The sequence below is a fragment of the Rana temporaria genome, chromosome 7 (assembly GCF_905171775.1).
Source record: "Rana temporaria chromosome 7, aRanTem1.1, whole genome shotgun sequence".
NCBI lineage: Eukaryota > Metazoa > Chordata > Amphibia > Anura > Ranidae > Rana > Rana temporaria.
This window is the reverse complement of record NC_053495.1, coordinates 127,517,449-127,531,326: the sequence shown is the minus strand read 5'-3', so window position 1 is coordinate 127,531,326 and position 13,878 is coordinate 127,517,449. Positions and strand designations below refer to the sequence as shown.

General features: G+C 44.7%; 1 protein-coding gene across 2 annotated transcripts in view; it reads left to right on the top strand.

Annotated features, from left to right (window-relative positions):
• AXDND1 (axonemal dynein light chain domain containing 1) overlaps positions 1-13,878 on the top strand; it is a 147,199-nt gene that overhangs the window by 35,123 nt on the left and 98,198 nt on the right. For both annotated transcript variants that reach the window (XM_040359958.1, XM_040359957.1), the window contains exons 9-10: positions 2,381-2,521; positions 5,770-5,874. In XM_040359958.1, coding sequence (XP_040215892.1) covers positions 2,381-2,521; positions 5,770-5,874 — 246 coding nt within the window. The remainder of the gene's footprint in view (positions 1-2,380; positions 2,522-5,769; positions 5,875-13,878) is intronic.

Genomic DNA, 13,878 nt, shown 5'->3' with positions numbered 1-13,878 from the left:
GCACAGTTGACCCTTCAAGACCGAGCTATCATCTGATAAAGCGCTTTATGACAATCTGTTACCAGAGAGGCATATTGTTGTAGTGAGCGTCTGTCTGTCGGGGAGTGGTAAAGCACATGTGCACTAGCGTGTTACTTTGGAAGACTGGTGAACACAGTGTTAAAACATTGCTGAACATCGTGGATTTGCTTTAGAATTGATACTGTACTTATACCGCACTACATATAAATTCATGTATGAGTTTTTGATGAGGATAGTAATGTGGGAGCAGTGAAATGTGGTAGAATTATTGATTTAATTTTGCATAGTCACCATGTCTTTTATCTTATTTTATTCTTATTGGTGACTTTTTATGCCTTAATCTGCATTATATTGTATTTATGTGTGGAGATAGCCACCTTGGAAGAGGCAGGGCTTTGCTTCCTCATTTCAGAGCCTCAAAGCATAGAGAACAGTGAGCAGGACATTAGTGACAGCACCAAATCTCCTGAGACTAGCAGTCAGAGGCAGCAATACTTTAGATCTTACATTGCAAAGATACAGCTTTGAGGCTGTATGCACAGGAGTGCCTAGGAATAGTGCCCATAAATAGGAAATTCTGTGTCTTTGTATTCCCATTATGTTTCCTATTTGTGTGATTTATACTAAAACTAATTGACCTGTGACCTGTTTCCTAAATTGCCCCGTATGTCCACATGCGTGATCAGGTCTGTATTGTTGGTAAACAGTATGTCTAGTAATGCTTTGTTTCTAGTTCGTGCATTTACCATCTGAGCCATGAAATTGTCCTGCAAGACATGTAGGAACTGGCAAGCCTTATACAACATACACACGATCGGATTTTCCATCGGAAAAACCTTGGATGGTTTTTCCGACGGAATTCCGCTCAAGCTTGGCTTGCATAAACACGGTCACATAAAAGTTCTCTGTATTTTCGACCGTCAAGAACGCGGTGATGTACAACACTACGACGAGCCAAGATAATTAAGTTTAATGCTTCCGAGCATGCGTTGAATTGTTTCTGAGCATGCGTCGGAAATTTGTGCGTCGGAATTGCCACAGATGATTGGAATTTCCGATTGGAATTTTTTCCGTCTGAAAATTTGAGAACCAGCTCTCAAATTTTTGTTGGCGGAAATTCAGACAGGAAAAGTCAGATGGAGCTTACACACGGTCGGAATTTCTGACCGAAAGCTCACATCGGATTTTTCTTGTCGGAAAATCCGACCGTGTGTACGCGGCATAAGATGAATACGCAGTTCCTTCACCCAGTCTATGTCTGGATAATTAAAATCCCCCAATATAATGACACTTCCCATTCTTGCTGCTAATCCAAATTGTGATAGGAGGTCCGCCTCCCTCTGGTTAGGGAGCCTATAGCATACTCACAGTATTACTTTCCCTTTAGTTTCCTCCCTTTGTAGCTCTACCCATAAGGATTCCACCTCCTCCCTTGCTCCCTTAGGGATGTTATCTCTCCCATTCACTTGTACATAATTTTTTATATACAGGCATACCCATCCCCCTTTTTTACCCTCTCTATCCCTGTGATATAGGGAAGTTCTCCAGGAACCCAAACCCCTCCTTTCTATACCAGCTCCTCGGCCACTTGTTTACTTCCTTAATCTCCCTCTGCCTTTCTGGTGTGGCTCGAGGTACCAGTAGTATTTGTGAAAATACTACCTTGGAGGTCCTTTTTCTCAATTTAGCTCCTAAGTCCCTAAAATCGTTTTTTAGGATGCTCCATTTTCCTCTGACTTTGTCATTGGTGCCAACGTTCACCATGACCCTCCCAGTAATCTGTCCACCAGATCCGTGATGTGCCGAACCCGAGCGCCCGGTAGACAACATACAGTTCGGCGCTTCAGGTCTTTGTGACAGATTGCCCTCTCTGCCCTTCTGAGAATTGAGTCCCCTACCCCCAGAATTTGACTTTCCTTTCCCTTGGCCTTACTCCTGACCTCACTGGAGGAGTTATTCCCCTGTGTCCCGGAGTCACTCAGCTCTAGCAGTGCGGGTCGCTGACTAGTTTCACCATTTTCACTCATCAGGGGGGGGAAATTATTGGAATGTTCCAGCCCAGCCTCCCTTACTCTTTCCCCTCTATACTTCCTGACTGTCACCAATCTACTCTGCTTTGGTGCCCGCCACTTTTTATCTCCACCTGAATCTGTGCTGGCCCCTTTCGGCAACTGCCTGGTATGATCCCAACTCTCCTTTAGTATGGTATTGCATAACAATATGAATTCTGATTTGCCAAGGTGGTAACTGAAGATGAACTCACAATACCTCAGCTTATTGGAGAAGTTGAGGTTAAGTAATGTAGCAACATTTACAAACTTTTTTAAACCCACTGATATTTTGTGTATTGCTTTTGTAGACAACGGTATGTATCATTACTGGATAAGATCCCCCACCAGGTACTAAGCCTGTACAATGACCTCTTGGCTCAGCGAGCTCTGGACCGAAGTCTCACAGAAGAGATCATTTATTTCAAGAATTCTATTGGAGAACTGACCAGGTAAGTTACAATGGTATATTTTGTAGCTGTTTATACACAAGGGGATTCCACATCATTATAAAGAAAACAAGTACACAGAGGAATATGGAAGTTCCATTGTTGACTTCCCCTGAAAAGAGTAGATGCTTGGTTATCTCTGGTTATCTCTTTACAAGTTACTGACTCAAAGCTAGCATGCAACTAGTGTAGCCAGAATAAAGTTGAAAATCCTCATCTGCATACTTGCTGCAGCTGAACGACTTGGAAAGTTTTAAAGCCGTATATACAGTATCAACATAGCAGTTCTGAAATAACAACCACTGTATGTTCTCAATATTGATTTTTTGGGACTAACAATCAGTATTTTGGAGCACATTCTCACATTCTGCCAATAGGATGTTGCCAGGCAAATGTCTTCAAAAAATACAACCAAAAAAATGTCCTTGTTCACCCTAGTACACAAAGGGCAACAGTTGGACGACACCAGCAGGTTCAATAGAAACCAGCCAACATTCAGCCCATGTGTATGGTGGCCAGTCTGACAAAAGCAGGCCTTTTGTCGAAGGTTCATGACCAATCACGGTCTCCCGACTGGCTCCCGTTCAGCGCTCTCAGAGCGCTGACCGGAGTGTTATGTGGCGGAGCTGTCGCCTTTTTAGAAAACAATAGCAGAGCAGGGGGGATCGCTGTACTAACATCAGCTTGTTAGTACAGAGGCTCTGACCTAAACTGTGAGTTTATGTATTGTAGTAGTGTGTACTAGGCTTTAGTGAGAGGACCTCCAAACACATCATGCAGATAATCATATTACTTTTTTTTCAATTAATAATAGTTGTTCTTCTGCAAATGTAAAAGTACATTTTCTTCGTCCGAAATGAAAGAAAAATAGATAGTGCTTCTAACTGTACACTATACTTGTGATTCTATACGTATCCATAGTAATAAAAGCATGTCATCTGGTGCCTGGGTCACAGTTTATTGTGAAACGTTGTAAACATGATTGTCGGACTTCAGTCCCACAGTGATCCACTTTATATTTAAGAAATATCATGTTAGATGACATTTCATGAAGAATGGGCATAAACCCTATGAAAACACGTTAAAATACATTATTTGTAAATAATTAAATTTACATATAACTCCTGATGTTGGCAGTGGACAACAGCAAATAATTAGTGGCAACCTTTTTTATCTGACTTGATTATTGGAGTAAGCATTGGTGCTTGGCAAATGGAGACTGGAGGAAAACCATTGAGAAGCTGACTTGTGGAGAGTGGAGCCATATAGAGGGGTTAAATCTTCACAGGTATGTTTGCTGAGCCCAAACTACCAGGACAAATCATGAAGTTGTTCATAGTTGGCATCCTGTAAGATGTTTTGAGAAATAATAGTTAAAAAATACAGAGTGCCTCAGCACTTTTTGTGGAGTGATGTTTGCTGAGGTTTACCATAAACGGTGACCCAACTACCAATTAGATGAATGGTTTTTATTACTCCTGAATCAGCATTAACACAGTATATTTTATCTTTGATTTTTAGATGTCTCTGAAGGGTAATGTCTGATGAACATTTTCAGCATTTCCCTTTTGCTGCTTTGCATTATTTCCCTCATTGATCAACTTTGCCACAAACTGTATATCACTTTCCTATGTAGTTAATTCAGATGTATATGATGTAGATGGGTATTTTTCTTTCAATACAGAATGCTTTGTGACTTTGTTTTTGTTAATTGCCTGCATTATATCACAATGTTACCCTTTTAAAGAGCAGTACCACCTAAAAAGGTGCAGCAAAGTCTAGTAGTTAAGTTTTTCTTGCTGTCCAGTCTCCCCTACCTCTGACACTAGTGTGTCAAACCAAGCTTTGCGGTTCAGCCTTTTTCTACACATTTCCATGGAGAGTCTGGCTGTCATTCAGATCCAAAGGCTTCTGTACTCTGATTCATTAACCCAGAAAATGTTTGCAGATCAAGAATTCTGATCACTCTAAGGCTCCGTACACATGAGGGGATCTCCGCCGGACCGTTTCCAGCGGAGATTCCTCCTCTGGATTTGGATCCGATGGCTTGTACTCACCATCGGATCAAAATCTGCGCGGAATTCATCCGCGGTGACGTGTCGCGCCGTCGCCGCGATGATGACGCCACGACTCGCGCGACGCTGGAAGGTAAGTACTTCCACGCATGCGTCGAATCATTACGACGCATGCGAGGGAGGGGAGCGAACGGATTGATCCGGTGAGTCTGTACAGGCCACCGGATTAATCCGCTGGAATCGATTCAAGCGGATAAATTTCTTAGCATGCTAAGAAATTTATATCCGCTTGAAATCGATCCGGCCGAGAAATCTCCGCGGATAAATATCCGCTAGGCCGTACAGACGACCGGATTTATCCGCTGGAACTGATCCGCGGATCAATTCCAGCGGATAGATCCGGTGGTGTGTACGAGGCCTAAGAATACTTGCTACATACTCGCTTTAGTCAGTAAATAAATCATTAGTGCAAGTTTCCTTCATGTATAAGCGATTACAGATTATACTGTCCTCATACACGTTCGCACGGTGTGTAATCTGACATGTAGCTAAACCATTCTGTCTTGAAGAAGAGAAAACTGTACTGCTTTAACTTTCTCTTTTATTGATAGTAGATTGACAGGAAAGTGGTGAAACTACAGAATAAAAACAGTAGCATTCAGAACATAAATCCATGGTACATGGCCTAAGACACAGAATTATCTGCTATACATGCAGTACATGAGGTAATACAAATGATAGCAACAAGCTACGAAACAATTAACACATTTAGTCTATGGTAAATGTCACAAGATAGTGCTCTTCCCGACTATGCTTGAAAACAGACTAAATAACAGATGATGGGGCAGGAAATCCAGTGAGAATGTTTGGCTCCTGAGACACAAGATGGTGACTGCTTGCTGTACAGCACTAGACTAGAAAGGACCAGGAACTACCCAGAATACACTGGGCCTCCCATAATGCACAGAGAAAACAGGCTGAATGAAATACATGATCTGGTCAGTAGATGGTGCTGTTACCACACTATGTAATGCACATGAATTACAAGACAGGTAAAAAAAATGCAATGTGAACTGATAAACCCACAAACAACTGGACCTATCTCTAGGGACAGAACACAGATTATTCATTTGTATTAGTTGTTGGATACTCAGAAAGCTTTTATTTGACCTCTTAATGTTTTAAATAGGTTTGGAAATTATTATTTTACTAATTTGTTACTTGTGTACTTTCTAGTGAGTTGTATCAAGTGAGAGAGCATGATCTGCGCGTTAGCAAAGAAGCTAAACAAGCACAAGCAGAACTGGCTAAAGCCTTAAAGAATGCAAAGAAGAATGCCAAGTAAGGATTAATGATAGCCACACCACAATGTGAGGACTGTGTGGCAATGTGGATTTGTGGCACTTACATAAATATCATATATATATATATATATATATATATATATATATATATATATATATATATATTGTAATGTTTGGGGGACCAGCTTGATCGCAGGACACAGGCTTCTTAAATCAAAACTGAGGTTTATTAAACTTAAATGGCTTAGCCGCAGCAAAAACAAAAGAAATAACAGTCTCACCGACTTGTACAGCTCAGAACTGCTATCGCAGTTAAACAGTCCTTCCAGGTAAGTCCTTCAGTAGCAGGTTTTTAGGCAGGACACTGCCAAGTCCTTTCACAGCTTTTCATAGCTTTTCATAGCTTCCACAGCTTTCCTTGTCCACCATTCACCATGCATTGGACTCTCCTACACTCCTTCACTCTCACCTGCACTTCCTGTCTGCTTTAAACTACTTCCTTGGACAGGTGCATTAACCCTTTCCGTTCCCTTAAAGGCACCACAGTCCAAACAGAGGGGAAATATAACGTCCTTCCAGGACCCAGCCATGGCGTCCTGTACATATCCCCCCCCCTGTGCCCCAACGCCAAGGAGGTGGAGGCAACAGTGGAGCTCAAACAATGGACTCGGGAGAGGGCATCTGCATTTTGATGCAGTCTCCCGGGCCTATGCTCCACTATAAACTTAAACTCTTGGAGCGCCAGGAACCACCTGGTAATCCTGGCATTAGTCCCTTTACCTTGCCTCAGCCACGTTAAAGGGGCATGATCAGAAATGAGCCTAAACTTCCTCCCCAAGAGGTAATACCTGAGGGAATCCAGAGCCCACTTAATGGCCAGACACTCTCTTTCAATAATAGCGTAGTTTTTCTCCGCTGGTGTCAACTTCCTACTGAGGAAGACTACTGGGTGCTCCTCACCATGAATAACCTGTGATAATACAGCTCCCAATCCTACATCGGAAGCATCAGTTTGGACAATGAACTCTTCAGAAAAATTGGGCGCTATCAAGACAGGGTGTTGGCACAGTGCTGACTTAAGCTCCAAAAAAGCCTTCTCAGCGTCTGCATTCCACTCCACCATGACCGATTTCCGGCCCTTAGTCAGATCGGTCAATGGAGCCGCCAATGTGGCAAAGTTGGGTACGAACCTCCTGTAGTATCCCACCATGCCCAGGAATGCACGTACCTGCTTTTTTGTGAGGGGGCGGGGCCAACTCTTTATAGCCTCTACCTTGCTGACCTGAGGTTTCACCACCCCTCTACCCACAATATAGCCCAGGTATTTCACCTCCTCCATTCCCAAAGCACATTTTTCAGGGTTTATTGTAAACCCCTCTTTCCAGAGAGAGTCCAGTACTGCCTGGACCTTGGGCAAGTGTGACTCCCAGTCTCTGCTAAAAATGACTATGTCGTCCAAGTACACTGAGGCATACTCCCGATGAGGTCGTAAAATCCTATCCATTGCTCGCTGGAACGTGGCTGGAGCAGTTTGCAGTCCAAAAGGCATTCTTTTGTACTGAAAACTCCCCTCTGGAGTAGAAAAAGCAGTTTTCTTTTTAGCAGCCTTAGTTAATGGGATTTGCCAATACCCCTTGGTAAGGTCTAATGTTGTGATATACCTAGCTGGACCTAGTCTCTCAATAAGTTCATCTACCCGGGGCATGGGGTAGGCATCAAACCGTGAAACTTCATTAAGCTTCCGGAAATCATTGCAGAATCGCAGAGTCCCGTTGGGCTTTGGTACCAACACAATCGGGCTCGACCACTCACTCTGCGATTCCTCAATGATCTCCAGGTCCAGCATCTTCTTTACTTCCTCTGAAACGGCCTTCCTTTGAGCCTCTGGGATGCGGTAGGGCCTGACAAAAACTTTGACTCCAGGTTCCGTGATAATATCATGCTCTATGATACTAGTTAGCCCCGGCAAGTCTGAAAACTTCTCTTTATTTCTCTGCAAGAACTCCTTTGCCTGCTGACTTTGGTATTTAGATAGGGTATTTGCTACTTGGACACTCTCCACCCCAACCTGTGGCTCAAGCCTTGCACTAGCCAGGGAGGTCACCGGTTCCCTGTCTGTCCAGGGCTTTAACAAGTTGACATGATATATTTGATACGGTTTCCTCTTGCCTGGCTGGTGGACTCTATAATTGACCTCTCCCACTTTTTCCACAACTTCAAAGGGTCCTTGCCACCTGGCTAAGAACTTACTTTCCACAGTGGGAATTAGCACCGCTACTCGATCCCCCACTTGGAAGTGCCTTATTTTAGCAGCCCTGTTATAGACCCGTCGTTGAGCCTCCTGGGCTTTTTGCAAATGCTCTTTGACTAGCGGCATCACGGTTTGGATCCTTTCCTGCATTTGGGAGACATATTCCAGGACACTCTTATGCTGAACAGGTTCACTTTCCCACTCCTCTTTAACCACGTCAAGAAGTCCGCGAGGTCTCCGCCCATATACCAACTCAAAGGGCGAAAAACCCGTGGAGGCCTGGGGCACTTCCCGGATAGCAAACAGGAGAGCTGGTAACAGGCAGTCCCAATCTTTCCCATCCCTTTGTACCACTTTCTTGAGCATAGATTTAAGGGTCTTATTAAAGCGTTCCACCAACCCGTCCGTTTGGGGATGGTAGACCGATGTGCGTAGCTGTTTAATCCGGAACAGCTTACACACATCGGCCATAACCCTTGACATAAACGGGGTACCCTGGTCTGTGAGTATTTCCTTGGGGAAACCAGTCCGTGTAAACATCTGGAATAATTCCCGGGCAATGGCCTTTGAGGAGGTATTCCGCAGGGGTAGCGCCTCAGGATATCGGGTGGCATAGTCAAGAATCACCAATATGTAGGAGTGACCTCGAGCTGACTTTACCAAGGGACCCACTATATCCATGGCTATCCTCTCGAATGGGACCTCAATTATGGGCAGAGGGACCAAAGGGCTCCGAAAATGAGTCACCGGAGCGGTCAACTGACAGGTCGGACAAGAGGTACAGTATCTCTTTACCTCTGCTTTCAGACCTGGCCAGTAAAACCGGTCGGTGATCCGTGCCTCCGTTTTTTCAACTCCCAGGTGTCCCCCTAACACATCGTTATGGGCCAGGTCCAGAACCTTTCGTCTATATTGTTGGGGTACCAACAATTGCTCTACCACATTTTCTCTCTCCTTGGTAACCCGATACAGCAACTCATTATATATTGCAAAGTGTGGCCACCTCTCATTCGCACCTGGCTCTTGGGGAACCCCATTTACTACTACCACTTGTTCCCGTGCATGGGCCAAAGTGGGGTCCTGCATCTGAGCAGTCCCAAATGCCCCATGGGGAACACCCAAATCCGGCAGCGCAGGGGTAGAGGCCACTTCCTCATCCTCTTCCCCCAGCATTACCTGAAGTGGGAAAGGCTCCTCCCCCTTAGTGTTTTGGTAGGTCTGTGGACCACATATCTTGACATCCTCAATAGTATCAACACTACTTTCATCACCATTAACCCAATCATTAGCATTTTCCCCATCTGGGTCCACATTAACGTTTGGCAGTTCAGGGTTATCCCTCTCAGCAGCAGGAACAGGGGGGCTAGTTTCTCCCCAGTCTCTGAACTGTTCTCCTTGTTCCCACAGTTTTGTAAACAATGGACAGTCTCGTCCTATTATAACATCATGCACCAAGTTCTTTATCACCCCCACCTCTTGAGTAACAGTGCCACATGCTGAGGAGATAGACAACGTGATGAGCGGGTACTCTCTAGTGTCCCCGTGAATGCATACCACCCGTAAAGTTTTTCTTACCGGACCGATCTTCCCAATCACTCTAGGATGAACCAGGGTTACCATGCTTCCAGAGTCCAACAAAGCCCGGGCAGGGAGGTGGTTCACTTGGACTTCACACTCAAACTTTTCCTCATCCAGGTCGAGGTGTGTGGTGCACACTTTATGGGCACAAAAAGACCCCCTCCGAAGAACCCCGCATTCCATGGGCTCCTCTTGCAGTGGGCAGTGTGCCCGGGTATGACCCCAGGAATGACATTGCCAACATTGTACATCCCCTCCTCTCCGAACAGGAACAGAACGCTGCGAAGGTACCGGGAGTGTCTCTTGGCCTTCCGGGGTGTTTGTCCCAGGGCTCCTTGGAACATCCTTTCGAAGGGCAGCAGTTGGTCGAACAGGCCGTGGCAGACTAGGCCCTATGCGCTTGGTAGGTCCGAGCAGGTCCTCCACCACTGTATATCGTTCCACCATCTCAACAAGGAGGTTTGCTGTTTTGGGGTCTCCATGGCTGACCCACCGTTGGAGGTCATCTGGCAGGGACCTCAGGTATCGGTCCAGCACGACCCGCTCCACAATTTGGGGGCCAGACAACACCTCAGGCTGCAGCCATTTTTTTACTAGTTGCACCAGGTCATGCATTTGAGACCGGGGTGGCCGATCTGGACGAAATTTCCATTGGTGCACACGTTGGGCCGTAGTCACCCCCAGACGAGCCAGAATTTCTGCCTTTAGCTTTTGATAGTCTTTAGCATCATCTGGTGGCAGGTCAAAGTAGGCTTTTTGAGGATCTCCAGTGAGAAAAGGAGCAATGAGGCCGGCCCATTGGTCCTGAGACCATCCTTCTCTCTCCGCTGTCCTCTCAAACGTAGCAAGAAATGCCTCTACATCATCGCTCAGGGACAACTTCTGTAGAAAATGGCTTGCCCTTACAGTCACCTGGTTGCCAGGGGCAACAGCCGCTGGCTCCTGAACCTGAGACAGCCGCTGCACCGCTTCCTTTAAGGCAGTAACCTGAGCCTGCATAACCCCTTGCTGGGCTGCTTGCTGGGCTGCTAACTGGGCCACCAACAGGCGAGTACTTTCTTGCTGCAGAGCCAGCGCCTCTTTGTGGTGTTGATTAGCTTCCTCATGGCGAGTCTGCGCTTGCATGTTAGCCAAGGTCAGCTGTTTAATTAGCTCCTCCATTGCTTCAGCTTTCAACGTTTGTGCAGCTTTAACCCAGGACATAAATCCAATGTACTGTCCCTTTAAACGTCAGTTCAACATAAAGTCCAATGCAAAAAGAAAAAAACTTTTTTTTTTTTTTTTCCCCTTCTTATGCCTGTTATTCAGTCCTGCCCGCATTCGAGCACCAGTGTAATGTTTGGGGGACCAGCTTGATCGCAGGACACAGGCTTCTTAAATCAAAACTGAGGTTTATTAAACTTAAATGGCTTAGCCGCAGCAAAAACAAAAGAAATAACAGTCTCACCGACTTGTACAGCTCAGAACTGCTATCGCAGTTAAACAGTCCTTCCAGGTAAGTCCTTCAGTAGCAGGTTTTTAGGCAGGACACTGCCAAGTCCTTTCACAGCTTTTCATAGCTTTTCATAGCTTCCACAGCTTTCCTTGTCCACCATTCACCATGCATTGGACTCTCCTACACTCCTTCACTCTCACCTGCACTTCCTGTCTGCTTTAAACTACTTCCTTGGACAGGTGCATTAACCCTTTCCGTTCCCTTAAAGGCACCACAGTCCAAACAGAGGGGAAATATAACGTCCTTCCAGGACCCAGCCATGGCGTCCTGTACAATATATATATATATACACACACACACACACACACACACACACACAGTATCTCACAAAAGTTAGTACACCCCTCACATTTTGTAAATATTTTAATTCTATCTTTTCATTTGACAAAAAAGAAGAAATTACACTTTGATACCATGTAAAGTAGTGAGTGTACAGCTTGTAGAACAGTGTAAATTTGCTGTCCTCTCAAAATAACTCAACACAGCCATTAATGTCTGAGCCGCTGGCAACAAAAGTGAGTACACCCCTAAGTGAATATTCTTCAAATTGGGCCCAAAGTGTCAATATTTTGTGTGGCCACCATTATTTTCCAGTACAGCCTTAACCCTCTTGGGCATGGAGTTCACCAGGTTGCTACTGGAGTCCTCTTCACACATGCTTGAAACAATCTGAACCAAATAAGTTTATTTTGATCTCATCAGACCACAGGACATGGTTCCAGTAATCCATGTCCTTAGCCTGCTTATCTTCATCAAATTGTTTGCAGGCTTGCTTTTGCATCATCTTTAAAAGAGGCTTCCTTCTGGGATGACAGCCATGCAGACCAATGTGATGCAGTGTGCGGCGTATAGTCTGAGTACTGACAGGTTGACGTTCCTGCCCCTTTAACCTTTGCAGCAATGATGGTAGAACTCATACATCTATTTCCCAAAGACAACCTCTGCATATGACACTGAGCACGTGCACTGAACTTCTTTGGTTGACCGTGTTAAGGTCTGTTCTGAGTGGAACCTGTCCTGTTAAACCGCTGTATGGTCTTGATCACTGTGCTGCAGCTCAGTTTCAGGGTCTTCTTATAGCCTAGGCCATCTTTATGTAGAGCAACGATTCTTTTTTTCAGATCCTCAGAGTTCTTTGCCATGAGGTGCCATGTTAAACTTCAGGTGACCAGTACGAGAGTGAGAGCGATAACACCATTTTTTTTTTTAACTCTTTTTTTGAAAAAGGTACATGACAATGACCGTTATCAAATGCACTCAACATGAGCAAACAAGTGTGGTACATCTTACAGTGCAAAAATGTCAACGTCTTTACAAGTACACTGCATTTCTCAGCATATTGATCCCGATACACGTTATAGAAAACACCATAGAAACACAAAAGTACAATAGCTATTTCTCAAATCTTTTAGTGATATAGTTACGTGTTGGTTACAGTAGGGGCAGAAGAACAGCAAGCATCCCACACTTTATTATATTTTGTTGGGCAACCCCTGTGTTCAAATATTCATTTTTTATAGGGTAATACCTGATTTACTAACCAAAGCCATGTAGGAGGTGTGGACTGGATCCACTTAAGTGCTACAGCTTTACGGGCCATAAATAATGTCTCCAGTAGCATGGTCCTGATATGTCTTGGCCATTGCTCCTCGTTTGAGGACCCCCAGCAGACACACCTGTGGGGAACATGGAACAGGAATTGATGAGACCGCAGACAATATCTCCATCACCTGTTTCCAGTATCTCACTATAACTGGACAGAGCCACATAAAATGCGTGAAATCCGCTCGCGGACAGTTGCACCTGGTGCAGGCAGAAGTAGGTATAAGGTGCATTGCGTGCAGTCTGACCGGGGTCAGGTATGTTTGATGTAGCATATAAAGTTGGATTCATTTATTGTTGACTGCTGGAGATACAGATAGATGGGCGGAGCATGCCTCCTCCCAATCCTCATTAGACAAATCGGGGACAAAGTTTTGCCACTTGATGTGCACCTCCAGTGGAGCCCCACTAGTCGTGGCAGAGAGTAAATGTAGATACAGAGTTGAGATAAGTTCCCTAGGGCCCTGAGATCGAAGCACTCCTATCAGTGGGTATTCAGAGAAGTCAGTGTCACAAAGTTTGTAGCACATGTCTAAGTTCTAAATATCTATGAATTGCCGCAATCTACCTTTTAGATTTTCTTTGCAATCCCTCAAAGAAGCCAATACTTTTACATCATTGATGTTGTCCAGAGAAACCATTCCCCTATGCTCCCAGAAGTCTACAAATTGCTTTAAATGGGGGAACATTGGATTGTGCCAGAGTGGTAGTGGTATATGCTATATGCTTTTCCCCCAGTGCGCCCATAGGTGCCTCCAGTGCTATCAACAAATGTTTGATTTTAAGGACATAGGCAAAATATGTCTCAACCACCGACGGTGTGGTCGGTCCCAACCAGTCTGGGCAAAAGCATTTCTTTCCCAGCCATTTGCGATAGGACTGTTACTGTATGGTTAAGGCAAACACAAGTAATGAACTAGATCCATTACCAAATAGAGGACATTAACGGATTCAACGGGAACCTCTAACAGGGACTGTCTAATTAATAATACTAAAAAACTTCCTGTAGAATTGCTTAATTACTTCCACCATATTCTTCCGATCTATGGCAACTAGGATTAACAACTAACAACATGGCTTAACCAGTGCATGCACACTGCATTTATTCTTATTAT